Source organism: Pongo abelii, chromosome 15 (genome assembly GCF_028885655.2).
Source record: "Pongo abelii isolate AG06213 chromosome 15, NHGRI_mPonAbe1-v2.0_pri, whole genome shotgun sequence".
In the NCBI taxonomy this organism is placed as follows: Eukaryota; Metazoa; Chordata; class Mammalia; order Primates; family Hominidae; genus Pongo; species Pongo abelii.
Window position 1 is genome coordinate 73346829 of NC_072000.2, and position 17113 is coordinate 73363941.

Genomic DNA, 17113 nt, shown 5'->3' on the forward strand with positions numbered 1-17113 from the left:
CTACCCTGATGGCCTTGAATTCTGAAAGGAAGGAGGCTAATTCAGGGCAGCCTCATTCATTAAAGTTTCAACAAACATCAGAGCATGAGTGCCTTTTCCAGCCTTTGACATTAAGCCCCTGGGCTTTATTTTCCTATAATGGTACGAGAAACCCTCAAATGCAATGTGGTAGAGATTGTCTGGCTTGTTCAGAAGGCAGAGTTTCATTTAATCTGGTCTCTATAGAAGTAGGATTGGCACAGGCCCCAAAAAACAGACATTTAAGTGAGAGGTCCCCAAACCCAGAGAAGACCTAAGAGCAATTTCCCCTGATAGTAGGAACTTGCTCTCATTGCCCATTTTCAGATGTATCATTTACACGACAAGTGAAAGCACCATCTTGTAAGTCTTTACAGGGATTCTCGGCTTGCCCCAGTTTTATTATTGAGCGGGAAAAAAAACACTCTCTTTATTATCCTTGTCAAAGCAAGACGCTGTTATCTGTCATAGAACTAACAGTTCCTGACAGAAAATAAAGAGATTAGAAGGGAGAGAGGTGGTGAGTAAGCAGACAGCTAAAACCGGCAATGAAAAGGATGAGACAAGTAGAGTGAGAGCGGGGGAAACTTTTGCTTTTCCTGAATTCTCTAGACATTAGAGGATCTCAGTTCTGAAAACTGTTCAGAGGGCACTGCAACAGCCCAAGATAGATATAACTGGGACATTGGCAGTGAGAAAGGAGGTTGCCTGTGAAAACAGCAGAAATCATCTAAATGAAATAAATGAAACCTTGTCAGAACAAGCAATGTACACTTGTAAGTGTGAAATGTTCTCTTATCCAGTCACTTACACTCAAGCCTTTCCTCCCCAGTGACCACTCATCACCACTAAAATCCCTAAAGCAAAACTTTCCAACTCCAATGTCTACAGGGCCAGGCAAGTAATGTAAATGAGGGATACACCTGTATTAAGACATCAAGAAGTGGTGGGACCCTTAACTAACATCATAAAGGTTTTGGCTGACTATTGCCATATGAGAATAAAGGTCCAACAATATCAGATCTTTTGTCTTTTTCAAGAGATGTAAGAAACTGCAATTTTACTTTGTAATTTTTCAAACTCTAGTATATCAGGTAGACCAAAATATCTCTGTGGGTTGAATTTGGTCTATAGGCAGCTAGTTTACAACCTCTTTTCTAAAGTGTTGCAGCAAAATAAATAGTATATGCAGATTTCCAGGGTTATAAAAGGTAAGAAGTTTGAACAGGTTCTAGGCCATGAGACAGTGAAAAAGGGTCTAACTTTCAGGGACAGAAAGTCTAAAGGACTCAGACTTCAGAATATGACAGGTCCATACTGGAAAAATTTGAGAGGAATTCTGAAAAAGTTCTATTGTAAGGAGGCATAGATGAAAGAAAACTAGAATGTACAGGGACCCTATTGGATTTAGTAAGAGAGGGAACTGGGTGTGGTGGCTCATGCCTATAATTCCAGCTACTCGGGAGGCTGAGGCCTAGGCAACATAGTGAGATCCTGTCTCTAAAAATAAAAACTAAAAAAAAGAAAAAGAAAAACAGGGGAAAGGGGAAGGATGATATATATGTATACACACACACACACACACAAATAACACACAAGTTATTTCACCTCTCTATGCCTTGATTTTCTTATCATAAAATAAGAATAAAAGAACCTACCTCATAGGGTTATCATAAGGATTAAATGAGGTAATTATTCATATGATGGTCAATACTCAGATGGCAAGTAATGCTTAATAAATGTTAGTTATTATTTATCATTATGAGACACTGAGAGGTGAAGTAGCTTATTCAAGATCACATGCCTATTAAGGTGTACTACCTGGATTTGTAACCAAGAAGTATGGCTTCAGAGCCTACACTTCCTATACTAAACCATCAAGCTCTTCTTCCTCCCCTTACCTCACTGGGCTAGTTTCTTATTCTTAATCTGTACAATGAGGAAGTCTGATCATATTATAATTAAAGTCTTCTTTAGAGCTGACATTTTTTTTTTCTGCCAGCCGGCCCTCTAATCAGCTTATTTCAGGGCAGCAGTGGAACAAAAGTGACTCTCCTCCTATACCTTCAGGCTACCAAGTGGAGAGGTATAGTGTAGGCTTGGGGTAAGACAGGGAAATCATTCAAGCATTGACTAATACATAGGTTAAGCCAGGAAGGAGAAGGTGTTCAGGATGAGACCCTCATCACTGCTCCAAGGAGATTATCTGTTTCTAGGACAGCAGGCCCTGAATTCACCCACATGCCTGTGCAATTACAAACTAGAAGTCATTTAAAAACCTGATAAGGAACCACAACAGGTTTAAAACCTAGGGTAATCAGAACACCAAGCAACTCTTATCCTTTTGGAGTCAAGGGTCTCTACAAGAACTTGGTAAAAACTTTCTACCATCCCTAGAAAAAATATGACATGTGTTCACTCAGAAACACAAGCCACACAATTTTACCTGCAGTTATAAGGGAGTCACAAATTCCTTAAAATCTCTCCCTACACTTGAAGTATCCCTGAAAAAGTTCTTTCCTGTTCCAGGCCTGTCCTCCCATCAGATTTAGAGTTGCCCCAAAATCTAGGTTGGGGTTTCTAGGCAGCTGTGCTCAAGAGACAAATTATCTATTGCAACTCAGCATAACTAATCCTGCATGGAAAAGAAAAAGGGCGCTCTCTTCCCCCAAACCAACTTGTACTGAGGGAATTCTAACAGAAAAGATCTGTAATTTCATCCCCAAACTCCAGTGGATGCTAAGTTAAGAAGAGTTCCAAGGATATTTCATCCCCCTTTTCTGCCTGACACCCATAAAACCTTGTAGAACCTCAGAAGAGTTGAAATAAATGCAAAAACATCCTAGGCCCCATGGCACTATGCTCCTTCTTTTATTCCAAAAAGAAATTAGTCATGATTGCCAATTAGCCTTACTGGGCAACTTTTCTCCTATATGGGCTCTGAAAACCATAGGTTATCAAAGAAACTATAAAACCTTACCCATAATTGAAGAAGAACTCAAAACAAGACATCATTTTTCCCCCATAATACTAGCAATAGTTCAAGTGTTGGTGAAGGTCTGGAGATACATGCAATCTTATACACAGTTGGTAGATTTGTAAGTCAGTGCAGCCTTTGGTGGTGGGGCTACAATTTGACAGTTTTTATCAAAAATTTAAAAACATGCATCCTTTGATGCAGCAAGTCCGTACGGATATTTTTGCAAAAGTAGGCCAAGATAGATGTATAACCAGGTTAAATGTAACATTGTTTATAATGACCAAAAACTGGAAACAAGAAGCCCTGGTTGTTGGGTACATCATATAAATTGAATGCCATACAGTCATTAAAAGAAGGGGCTAGATCTGTTAGTGTTGGTATGAAAAAAGGCTCCAAAACATATTGTTAATTTAAAAAAGAAATCGAGAACAGTGAGTACTACTACATGCTTCCTTCTGTCTCAATTTTTTTAAAGGATGCATATGCATAGTAGTATATACATTAAGTTCTGGAAAGATAAGAAACTGTTCACTGTAGTTACCTCTGGAGTGACTACAGACACTAGAAAGGAGCAGAACTGTATTGATAGACAAACATTTTAAAAACATACAAGTAACAGAGATAATCTGGAGATGGAACTTTTTTCTTTTTTGTTTTTATTTTATTTTTTTCTGCATAAAACCCCCAAACCAATAAATGTCACTGTAAAAATACAATAATCATCATCACTTACAATTCTTTTAACAAGAAAGAAACTATATTTATTAGTGAGGAGACAAGTGGAAAGTGGGGGAGGGCCCATATAACGCACGGTAAGAAACTGGTGGAAGAGAATGGGAGAGAACTGGGAGAATTAAAATATCCACACTCCCCTCCTCTCTCAAGACACTGCAGACACCATGAATTACTCAAGCTTTCCACTGGAGATGAATAGCTCAGTGCCCCACTCCAGTTGCCAGCTATTCATTGCAATTATAAGTAGGAGAGATAGTAGGCTGAGAGAAGGCTGGTGTAGTTCGTCCAAATTCTGCCTTTTGTAATATGGATGAGGCAGAAAAGTTGTTCCTAAAGAGCCTGAAGTAGCAGAGAACACTGCAGATGAACACAATTGTCTTCTTGGCAGACAGCAAGCCTCCTAAAGTTCATAGTGCAAAGGCACATCAGGGGTCCTGCCACTACACACATCTCAATAGACTGTAAAAGCAAGAACCAGGTGCCTATGCAACAGAGGGGGCAGGAGAAATCTCTGCTGCCCTGAGGAAGCTTAGGGAGCCCTGCTCAATGACAGGGACACCCCTCTGGGCTACACGGATCTGCTACAATAGTTCCAACCATCTCTTACTGCCCCATGGAGAGAATCACCTAGGAGTAAAAATCATCAAGGAAGATAATCTGCTGTACTTAACTACTTCTTTCATCTGAGGCCCATGAAATAAATTATAACATCACTTAGTTTCCATGATATTCTTCTGCAACACTGCTTTACGAAGTGGGAAATTACGTCTATGCAGAATTTCCAGAGGAGCTAGCTAGCAATACACGGAAGTTTTTTAATATAGCATGGCCAACTTTATGTACAGGTGCCATAAAAAGTAGTCCCTCCCCCACGGGACTTAAGGAACATAAAAGAGCCTGCTACTCACCCCCATTCCCACATCCTTTAATGATGCCTGAGATTCCCCCATTAGTGATTCATGCCATCATTCAGGATTGTCTTAAGTATGCTCTTTTCATAGTGCCATGTGGAGAAACACATGAGGTCCTGAACACCACAGTGCAATGGCTCTTAACCTTTTGTTGTTGTCACTATAAAGGTCATTAGTCCTTTTGATAAACAGAAAATGCACTTATTTGAATATACAATATAAAATTTTCATATAATTTTGGCAGTTCAGTATTTTTTAAGCCCTCTTAGGGATCCCCTCCAACCTAGGCTTAAGAACCCCTGGCTCAGCAGCAACAAGTTTGGCAAATCTCCACCTCTACCTCCTCCCCTCCACCCACCCCACACCAAGAGCTCCTGTGCATCTGGGGAACCCTGGGTCTGAAGAGAGAAGGCAATACTAAAAGGATGCTCTGACTACTTCAGATAATTGCCTAAAACTGACCCTGTCTACAGTCCAGATTACTGTTTATGATTCCTCCTCAGCAAGGAGTACGGATTTGTCACTGTCTATTCCTTGGAAACAAGCTCTCCTGGCTTGAGAGACACTATATATCTTAAGAAATGCCCAGCAGAGATAACTGCCAAAGAGGTCCTTACAACACTTACTGGCTGGTCACATTACCTGAGAAATGAGGCAGGGGAAAGTTTTAACACCTTATGAATAAAGGGGGCTCACCTCTGAGGTTTTCGAATATCCCAGAGTCCCACTCCTTCCTTTGAATTGGCTGTGGCCAACAACCTGGGCTCCACAGGGTTAAACATGACACTATGAAAGGCTGATGGATAGTTTGCCAGGCAGAAGGGCTCTGTGGAAAGAAAAATTATAATCAGTTCACTCCAGGTACCTCTGGGCCGCCGGCAGGCAGATAATCAGGAATGTGAATACAGGTCGGAGCACTCTTTAATAACCACTCCAACGGCCTGGAGCCCCAAAACAGCACATAATCCCACCAGTCACCCCTACTCACAAGGTCCCCATGAGTCCTATACATAGCAAGGTAAACACATTTAACCACATTTTAAACTATAACACCCAGAAATACATATAGCAGCTATCAGATCTTGAGACAAAACAGAAATGGCCACTAAAAATGGGAAAATAAGCCATTTTACAGTAAGTAAAACTGAATTCCACATGAGCTGAAAAAATTCACAACCAATTACTGGTAGGATTATTATGCTTTTAATCCAATTGTATTAGTTTAAGAAAAGTTTTTAAACCACATACAGATTTGATGACGATAAAAAAAAAAAAAACAATGACAAAATTAAGACGTGGTGAAACACAATGGTGTGGTTTTTCTCTTCTGGTTCACAATGCTCCCTAACATCTAGCCAGTCTGTAATCAACTTCATCTAGAAACCCTGCATCATTTTACAAAAATTAGCAGGTTCCAAGTGAGGAAGAAACCACTTAGTTACCTAGCAGGATATACTCCTATGGGACCTGTTAGAGTAACACAAAGAAAGCACTTCTCAGTCTATGACCTCCATATGCAGTACTTCACAGGTCTCTGAGCAGGTAAAGCACTCAGTCATCTCTGTCATCAGGCAGTTCAGACAAAGGAGAATTTCACCTACCAAGCCCACAGTGACTCGACCACAGCTGCTACTTTGTGCTACCTTACCTGCCTAACCCTAAAAACAAGCTTCTCTTATAGCCTGAACCTAAATAATGAGCACAGCCCAGAATGTAAAATGTTTAGAATATAGAAAAGTTAAAAGACCCAGATCCTGCCAGACAAAGCAGGCAGGATAGTAAATTTAGGTACACAGCTGTGATCATTACAATCTGCACTAAAGGCCAGGGTGGGTATGGCAGTGGCACTAAGGCTGGTACTAGAGGAAGGGGCCTTTTGAAGTCAGGTAGAATTACAGAAATCTCTCTGTAGGAAATGAACTGAGAAGATGCATTTCCTGAAGAACTTCAGAGAAAGTCAACAAAGCAACTTCTTCATTTTACACATCAGAGAGTCAAAGGGCACATTCAGAGGAGGCACTCACACAGACAATCCCCTTTAAATAGAGTTTATTTGCCATCATTTTAAGATCCTATACACAGGTAATTTGAGATTCGGTGGTTCTTTCAACAAAATAACAAGCCTGAAACTAGGATGCAGGAAAGTGCATAACGCCCCCATTCTCTGTAAATAATCAAGAATAGTTACATGTCAGCACCACAACTTCTGCTCCTCGGGGCACTAAACACCAAGGTACAAGGGTTTATGGAGAGTCACAGGACGGTGGAGAAGGACTGGCGAAGGTGCCTCACTCCTGAGTACTTAGGTGGAGGATAAGGCCTCCAAAGACCTCTTATGCCCCCATGTGAGTGTTTCACATTTCATTTCCCTTGACATCACTTGCACATAGATACTGAGGTAATAAATCGCATCTTCAATGAATCTAACATCAAACTGTTCAACACAGTCCAACAGTCTTTTGCACAGTGACCCTACCTCCATGGGGAGATTCCCGGATGTCCCAAATGAGAACCCGGCCATCATCTGAGGAACTGGCAAAAATGTTGTCATTCACTGGGCTCACAGACAAGCCATATACTGCATCTTCATGAGCAAACACGTCCAGTGTCTCACTGCTGGGAGATAAGAGAGCAAGACAGAGGCACACACATACACACAAGCATAGTGCAGAGTCCCAGCACTTTGGTACCAAGGGTGCCATCTTTTCCATTTCTAGAAGAAAGTCAACCTAGCTAAACCCAAAAAATATTATATTTCCTGAAAGGTAGGTAGTCAACTTTCAGGTTAAAAAAAAGGTACTATTAAGGAGTCTTTTTAGAGATTTTATAATTTTTGTGCTAAATAAGCATATTTAAAAGTGACTCAATAGCTGAGTTTTGTATTTTCATTTATTACAGAATGCATCTGCTTGTGTACAGATTTGGGGGTCGTACTTGATTTTCAAAAAGCAAGGGAAAGCTTTAAAGCAGCCAAGTCTGATGCCAACAGGGTGGAAGAGGGGTCTCCTAGCAATCTGGCATGGTGATGAAGAGCATGGCTCTGAGGCCAGATAGCCTAAGTTCAGGTTTTAGTACCACCTGACCTTCTGTTATCTAACATGTCTGTACCTCCGTTTCCTGATCTAGAACGGAAATCACAATAATATCTCCTTAGAAAATGAGTGTGAGGATTAAATGAATGAATATGTACAAAGCATTTACAATGACGTCTGGCACATAGTAAGAACTCAATCAATATTAGCTATTACTGTTCTTAAATATTATGGTTCCTTCTCTTCTAAACTCTTGTTTTAAATTTTCACCTAAAAAGTATACTCTCATACCAACTTTCAAAACTTTCAAAACCCTTTTTCTTTTTTAAATCAAAACTTTACTTATTTCAAACTATTGTAGGAATATTTTTTAGAAAAGAACAGCTGGTTTCATGTTGTTTTTTTCAAAAAACAAAAACTATTTTAGTCTAAAGAGATATTTGCCTCTTCATATATGAAAAACAAAGTCAATCACCTTCACACACCACCAATCTATTTACCTTTCAACATCATGGAGGATAACTTGCTCATCATTTCCTGCCAAAGAAAAAAGCAGACATTTGATCATTCGTGCAAGGTGGCCCTTGTCCACATTACAATTTAGTATTATTAAGTTTTCAGGGAAAAAAAATATGAACAAAGCCAATGCTAATACAAATCAGAAGTGTTAACTAGAAAAAAGATTTATAGAAATAATTTAAGAAGGATAGGACATTCTTACAGAGAATTTTTTAAAAATAATGGCAGCCAAGTATAACATAGTAACAGTTCCCAACATGTATCATCCAGTGGATGATGTAAAAAAAAAAACAACTGTGGCTATAACCTGGGCAACATAGTTAGACTCAATCTCTATGAAAATAAAAATAAAAAAATTAGCCGAGTGGTGGCACACCCTTGAAGTCCCAGCTACTAAGGAGGCTGAGGTGGGAGAATCGCTTGAGGCCAGGAGTTCAAGGCTGCAGTGAGCTACGATCGCACTCCAGCCTGGGCAACAGAGAGAGACTGTCTCAAAAAAAAAAGTGGAGGGAAACAACACAAAACAAAACTGTGGCCATCAAGGAAAACACTAAATGATCATTGGCAAATCAATTCGCTAGCTTTATTTTTTTTTCTTTTTCAGCAGAACACTCGCTAATCATGAGACCTGCAATAAAATCTTTAACATTTCTATGACCTAACTTTTTAACCTACAGAATAGGGATAATAACATCATAGAGTAATTGTAAGCATAAGAGTACATCTGTAAAAGCATTCAGAATAGGGCTGATCACTTAATAAGCCCCCAATAAATGTTTGTTAGTATTTCTATCCTCATGGTCTTTTAAAAATGTTTCTTTCTTTCTTTCTTTTGAGGCAGGATCTTGCTCTGTCTTTTAAAAATTTTTCTTTCTTTCTTTTGAGACAGGATCTTGCTCTGTTGCCCAGGCTGGAGTGCAGTGGTGCAATCATGGTTCACTACAGTCTTGACCTCCTGTGCTCAAGCAATCTTCCCACCGCTGCCTCTCTAGTAGCTGGAACTACAGGCACGTGTCACTATGCCTGGCTAATTAAAAAAAAAATTTTTTTTTGTAGAGATCTAACATGTTGGGGTCTAACTATGTTGCCCAGACTGGTCTCAAACTCCTAGGCTCAAGCAATCCTCCTGCCTTGGCCTCTCAAAGTGCTGGGATTATTACAAGTGTGAGCCACCATGCCCAGCCTCATCATCTTTTATAGCATTAAAATTTGATGACTGTGATTCCAAATGATGTGAAAGTTTTAATCTTGTATTTCTCCTTATTCTATCAAAGGATATAAATTGTATTCATGATATGTGTAGTCCTGCCTTCAAATGGTTTGTATAGCAAAAAAATTAAAACCTGAATATAAGAAGACAAAACATAAAAAAAGTCCCACTCTATGCTAAAATGCACAACCAACAGTCACTTAAATAGAACGCAAAAGTAGCAGTAAAGATATGCCCCAGGGCATCTTAAACAAACGCCTGGCTGTAAATTCTATTGTGGGTACAAACCAATGAAATCAGTAAACCCATACTAATGCCTTCTAGGTATCAGGCACAGTGCTAGGTCTTGGGTATTTAAAAAGAATAAGATTCTACTCTGTCCTTGAGAACTCCAATTGGACTTGAGAACAGTCCAATTGGACAAACAACTAACAGCAACAAGAGGGTTTGCTTTGTAGCAATATGATCTAGCTATGGGGTCAATTATTTCCTTCATAAGCAGGGTGAAAGTACATGGAGAAGGAGACCTTTGAAGAGAAACTCAAATAACTCAAAACTCTTACCAATGAAAGGCTTAGGGGAATTGGTGGGGACTGGACAATTAAGGTGGAAGAACACCATGAATAAAAGGCACAAGGGCAAAATAGTACCGTGCAGTGCATTCTTAAAATGACAAATAGTTTGGTGGGCTACAGTTTATAACTCAGGGAAGGGAGGTCAGGCCAGACAGATAGATTGGGGTTTAGACTTTATTCTTCAGGCACTGTAGGCTCAATGGTTCACATGGTCCAGTCTTCATTCTTAAAAGTAAACTTGTGTATGCAATGAATTCAAAGGAGGATTAGAGAGTGGTAACAGAAATCACAGAAGGCCATTGCAAAAATCCAGGCCAAACTAACGGATGAGTATGAGAGGTTTTCAAGATAGACCTGACAGGACTTGGTGACAGACTAGATGTGTAAATGTAAGAAAGGCAGGTTTGAGGATGACTCCAAGATCATAGGTAGAATGAACCATGTGAAACTGCTACTTTTTAAAGTTGAAAATGGTTAATTGTCAGCAATTTCTTAAAGTTAAACCTAATAGCTTATATAATTGGGTGAATGGTCGTAACTGAGAAAGAAAATCCAGCAGACAAGAAGAAATTTTCACTCAGAGGACGACTAATGATCTTGGTTTTAGATCTATTGTATTTAAGTTGCTTTTGGAACACAGGTAGATATCCGGTGGGAAAATCTGCAGCTCAGAAAAGAGGTCAGAACTAGAAATGTGGGGTCAGAAGGAGTATGGTTGATGGAAGCCATCACCAAGAGGTTGGCGTGAGCACCAGCCATTCCAATTGTACTCTAACACAACACTTTTCAAACAGGAGCCATCTGTGGGTCATGACATTTATCTGAGTTATGGCCAGCATAATCTTTAAAAACGAAATCGAATAGAATAAAAAACAAAATCAGAGTGTGCCACATATAGGAAGGTTAAGTATTGTTTCAAATATGTGTGTGTGTGTGTGTGTGTGTGTGTGTGTGTCTGGGTGTGTTTCTGTGTACCAGACTGCAATGTGAAAAGTTTTCTGCCAAAGACAAATAAAGAAAAAGACAGGTGAAGAAAAGAAAAAAAAAGAGAAAAGAAAAGAGAAAAGACACACACTATCCTAATATATAATACTGCTGTAATGCAGAAAAGACAAGTTATGAGAAACCAGTAATTCCACAGCTCAATGAAATACAGGAAGAAAAATAAGGAGTTATTTTCACACTCTTTTCTCTAAAATCCCAACCACAGTGACATTCCCAAGGTAGAATCTCCCTTTTTACCTCCGGAGAACACTTTAGTGTTCCCACTGTTGAAAGCGAGGCAAAAAATGTTGGAATGGTGCTCTCCTTTCAGCTGTATGGGCTTGACCCTGGAGTGGATGGCTTGTTCCATGTGCCATAGCAGAACCCGGCGGTCATCTCCTCCTTAAGAAGGAAGTAAGAATCTGTGGTTAAAACAGCTGACATCGCAAGGCTGACAGATGGTTTTGCCAGCCTCGAATCCCATCCTTTCCAAAACTGCACCTCCCCAACTCCATAAGATTCGCATGGAGCACAAAAACCCAGGACTCTCCCTGCTTCACCATCGATAGGCACATGTTCTCTAGGCCATTCATCTCTCCCAGGAATTGAATCTAAAGCAGACATAGAAAATGAAAGGGATAAGCACTGATATTGAGACTCCAAAAGCCACCCTGTTCCTCTTTCCAGAGTTGTTTAAATATTTCTTCATTTGCTACCTAGAATCCCTTCATGGAAGTCCTTTTTCGTTTGTTTAATAGAAACAAACAAACTGAGATGACTTCCATTGCTTGCAATCAAAGAACTTTAAAGTCATATTTCTAGCATAATGGTTTTCAAAGCAATCTTCTTGACATGATCTCATTGACTGTGGGACACCATACAAATGATAACTAAGAAATCACCTGACTCTTACAGTAATAGGATCTAGACAGAATACGGCTCAGCCCAGCTCTTAACTCTGCATAACTTTGGGTCTGAGTTGGTTGTTGTTTTTTTTTTCCCATTTTTACTTTTTACTTTTACTTTTTTTGCATTGACTTTTTATAAGAAGCCTATACTATTTTCCTAATAAAAATTTAATTTACAACAGCAGCAAACCATAGCAAGCTCTACACCTCCACTTCCCTTACTCCATTCAATGAAAAATGCAGCCACAAATGATAGCACATCCATACAAGGGCATACTATAAAGCCATTAAGTTATCAGATCTATACAAGAGCTAATGCAGAAAGATGTCCAAAGATACCCGTTAAGGGGGAAAATGAGGTATAAAACAGTATGCACATCAATATCCATTTGCATAAAACAGAATTTTTAAAAGCTCCATGACAGCAGAAACCTTGTCAGTTTTGTTCACTGGGAAATACCTGGCACCTACATGAGTGCTCCAAAGAATGAACACTGACAGTATGCTTATACTCGCGTATCTATGCTTGTATTTGCATAGCCGTATCTAGATGGCTATAAAAGAAGCTGTTTATAGTGCCAACTATAACGGGTAGGCTGGTGTTGGGAGACCTTTTATGGTGGTAAAATATATATACATGTAACTTACCATTTTACCCATTTTCAAGTGTACAATTCAGCAGCATTAAGTACATTTGTGCTGTTGTACAGCCATTGCCATTATTCACCTTCAGAACTTTTTCATCATCCCAAACTGAAACGCTGTACCCAATAAACAATAACTCCTCCCAGCGCCTAGTCACTGTTATTTATTTTTGAGACGGAGTCTCGCACTATTGCCCAGGCTGGAGTATGGAGTGCAGTGGCGCAATCTCAGCTCACTGCAACCTCCACCTCCCAGGTTCAAGCGATTCTCCTGCCTCAGTCTCCCGAGTAGCTGGGATTACAGGCGCCCACCACCACGCCCAGCTAATTTTTTGTATTTTTAGTAGAGAAGGGGTTTCACTATGTTGGCCAGGCTCATCTCAAACTCCTGACCTTGTGATCCACCCACCTCAGCCTCCCAAAGTGCTGGGATTACAGGCGTGAATCACTGTGCCCGGCCAAGTAGTCACTATTCTACTTTCTGCCTCTATGGATTTGTCTACTCTAGGAACCTCATATAAGTCAAATCACACAATATTTCTCCTCCTAGGTCTGGCTCACTCCCTTAGCATAATGTCTTCAACGTGCATCCAGGTCGTGGCATCTATCAGAATTTCCTTGCTTTCTAAGGCTGAATAGTATTCCATCGTATATATATTTGTATGCATATTTTGTTTATCCACTAATCGATCGATGACCATTTGGGTTATTTCCATCTTTTGGCTATTGTGAATAATGCTGCTATGAACACAAGTGTACAAATAACTTTTTGAGTCCCTCCTTTCAATTTGGGTATATACTGTTGGAAAACTTTTACGTTTTAATTTTTACTTTATACCTTCCTATACTGCTTGACTTTTTGCCCACAGCAAAATAGAAGATTTCTTTTTTATAATAAAAAATAGAAGATACAGAAGCCAAATCATACTTATTCTCCTGCTCCTAGAAAGAAATTGTCTTTGCTACCTGAATTCCTTTGTTTCTTGAATTTCTTCTTCCTTCCATTGTCAGTCCAAATCAAGTTGTCCACCAAACTGATGCCTTAAGTGTGGCCCACAGTGTTCTCTTTATGATTGGCCTATTTCAACTATGATTTCTCTGGCCTAGGATAGTATCTAAATTATGTATTTCTTACAAATTTACCACTCTGTAAAACATCAAGCTAAGGTCATGAAAATCACGGCTTGGGTTTTTGTCACTTTATTTTAATGAAAAATGCACAAATGGTTTTCCACACTACAAACACACATAGGTATGGGCACTTTAGTTCTCTATAGTCTCCACTCCTATGGTTTTCTCCCAATACTGAGGCTGTGAGTCAGTGACTTATCACTGCTTCTGCTACTATATTTTTTTATAATTAGATAAGTATTTCTCTATACTCATGTCTCTAGCAAAAGCAAAAAGTTAATAGAGAGGCGCACATGTTTCTTCTACTTGCTCATGTTTCTGACCTAATCTCCCTTTGCCTCAGTTTCATCAAACATAAAATGGTCATCATAATAGTTCTTCTACCTCGTTGGTTTTATAGATGATAAAGCCAAGTACAAAAGAGTAATATGCCAACATCACACAATAAAGTCATTGAGCTAAGATTCAAAAGCAAGCAGCAAAGACTCTATAGCCCCGACCCTTAACCACTATTCTATACTGCCTTATTGAACAAAAAATGAACCATAACTGACAAAGCAAATTCATTCTGATGGACAGTTGAAGGGATTGTCTGCCTTAGTAGCATAACTCAAAAATGTTAAGTAAGAATAAAGGGAGCCCAGGAGTAAAAACAGAAGCTGACTTAACTCCAGCAAACTGGCCCCTGGAGTAAACTGAAGGACCAGAACAGGACTGCCTGAATTTATAAGAATTCTTGCAGTGCACAAAACTGGTAATGGCTTAATATCTAGAAGATGCAAAGAATTTCTACAAATAATTCTTAGAACTCCAATAGGAAAAGAGGCAAAGAATATAACCATTCAGAAAAGGAAACCCAAATACCAAACATATTATAGAAGATCTCAAATTCTATACGGTATCAGGGAAATGTACATTATAATTTAGACAGATTCTCACAAAGTGGCACAAGGGAATGTACAAGAAAGTTCACTGAAGCATTGGTCATAATATCAAGAAAACCTATATACAACATAAATATCTAACAATTCAGGAATGGATAAATTCCACTGGAATATAAAATAGGTGGAGTCTAAACACAATGGAACATCATACAGCAGTTAAAGTGAACAAGAAACATGTAAACAAACATGAGTAAATATTGAAAACCTAATGGTAATAAAAGCAAGTTTCAAAAGGATATGAAAGGGATAATATCAAAGCATGTATTTTTAAATATACAAAACAATACTTTATATTGTTTATGGATAAACACACATAGTAAAAGAGGCTTTTAAGTGTATCTGTAGTGTTTCTTTAAAAAAAAATACAGAAGTGATTTTAGCAAGATTGCGAGATATAAGGTTAATACACAAAAGTCCATCACTTTCCTATATACCAGCAATGAATAAGTGGAATTTGAAATATAAAATATTTAGGTATAAATTTAACAAGATTTTACAAGAGCTATATAAGAAAGATTATAAAACTCTAATGAACAAAATCAAAGAACTAAATAAATGGACAGATATTCCTTTTTTTTTTTTTAGACGGAGTTTCACTTTTTTTTTTTTTTGGCCAGGCTGGAGTGCAATGGCGCAATCTCAGCTCACTGCAACCTCTGCCTCCCAGGTTCAAGCAATTCTCCTGCCTCAGCCTCCCGAGCAGCTGGGATTACAAACGCCCACCACCACACCTGGCTCATTTTGTATTTTTAGTAGGGACGGGGTTTCACCATGTTGGCCGGGCTGGTCTTGAACTCCTGACCTCAGGTGATCTGCCCACCTAGGCCTCCCAAAGTGCTAGGATTACAAGCTTGAGCCACTGTGCCCGGCCAAGACTCAGTATTTTTAAGATATCAGTTCTTCCCAACTTCATCTATGGATTCAATGCAATCCCACTCAAATTCTCAGCAAATCATTTTATGCATATCAACAAAATGATTCTAACATTTATAGGAGAGGCAAAAGGCCCATAATAGTCAACACGATTTTGAAGAACAAAGTTGGAGAACTGACATTACCTGACTTCAGGTTACTACAAATATACAGTAATCAAGACGGTATAATACTGGCAAACAAATACACAAATAGATCAATGGACCAAAATAGAGAGGCCAAAAATAGACCCACATAAGTATAATCAACTGATCTTTGACCACGGAGCAAAGACAAAACAATGGAGCAAAAATGGTCTTTTCAAACAAATGGTGCTGAAACATCTAAATATTCACATGTATAAAAAAGAATTTAGATACAGACTTTACACCCTTCACAAAAATTAACTCAAGATTGATCATAAATCTAAATGTAAAACCAAAACTATAAAATTCCTAGAAGATAGTAGGAGAAAACCTAGATGACACCAAATGCTGGTCACGATGTGGAACAACAGGCAATCTCATTCATTGCTGGCGGGACTGCAAAATGGTACAGCCACCTTTGAAGATAGTTTGGCAGTTTCATACAAAACTAAACGTACTCTTATCATGCAATCCAGCAGTCATGCTCCTTGGTATTTAACCAAAGGAACTGAAACTTATATCTACACAAAGACCTGTACATGGATTTATTTTACAACAGCTTTATTTACAATTGCCAAAACTTGGAAGCAACCAAGATGTCCTTCAGTAGGTAAATGGATAAATCAACTGTAGTACAACCAAACAGAAACTTTTTCAGTGATAAAAAGAAATGAAATATCAAGCAGTGAAAAGACATGGAGAAACCTTAAGTACACATTACGAAATGAAAAAAGCCAATCTGAAAAGGCTACATACTGTATGACTTCAACTCTATGACACTCTGGAAAAGACAAAATCATGGAGATAACAAAAAGATCAGTAACTGCCAGGGCTTGGAGGCAGGGGTTGAATATATGGAGCAGAGAAGATTTTTAGGGCAGTAAAAATCCTCTGTATGATACTGTAATGATGGATACATGTCATTACATTTGTCCAAACCCATAGAATATACAATACCAAAAGTGAACCCTAAGGTTCATTTTTTGAACATTGGGACTCTGAGTGTTTATGATGTGTCAGTATATGTTTATCAATTTTAACAAATTTACCACTCTGGTGGAAGATGTTGACCATGGGGGAGGCTATGCAGGTGTGGGAATAAGGGGTACATGGAAAACCTCCGTACCTTTCTCTTAATTTTGCTGTGAACCTGAAACTTCTCTAAAACAAATAATGTCTTAAAAACAAAACATCATAAGTAAATCCTTCTACCAGTAATAATAATAATATTGGAAGTAAATTTAACAAATCATCAACATTTTGTCAAATCCGATTGGTATCTCTCTACTTTGTTTAAATACTTCATATTAAGGAAGTATTGTTACATCTCTTAGGTATTATAATGGCATTATGGTTATGTTAAAAAAGAAAAAAATCCTTATCAATTAGAGATGCATACTGAGGTGAGTGAAATGGAGTATGTCTGGAATTTCCTTTAAAACGTTCCAGAAAAAAAAGTAGAGG

General features: G+C 38.7%; 1 protein-coding gene across 7 annotated transcripts in view; it reads right to left on the bottom strand.

Moving 5' to 3' along the window:
• The window catches only part of DCAF5 (DDB1 and CUL4 associated factor 5), a 100795-nt gene that overhangs the window by 58558 nt on the left and 25124 nt on the right, over positions 1-17113 (bottom strand). For 5 of the 7 annotated variants that reach the window (XM_009249192.4, XM_009249196.4, XM_009249194.4 and 2 more), the window contains 4 exon segments: positions 11223-11366; positions 8177-8213; positions 7121-7260; positions 5341-5470 (listed from right to left, as the gene is read on the bottom strand). In XM_009249192.4, the coding sequence (XP_009247467.3) occupies positions 5341-5470; positions 7121-7260; positions 8177-8213; positions 11223-11366 (451 nt within the window). 7 annotated transcript variants of the gene reach the window in all.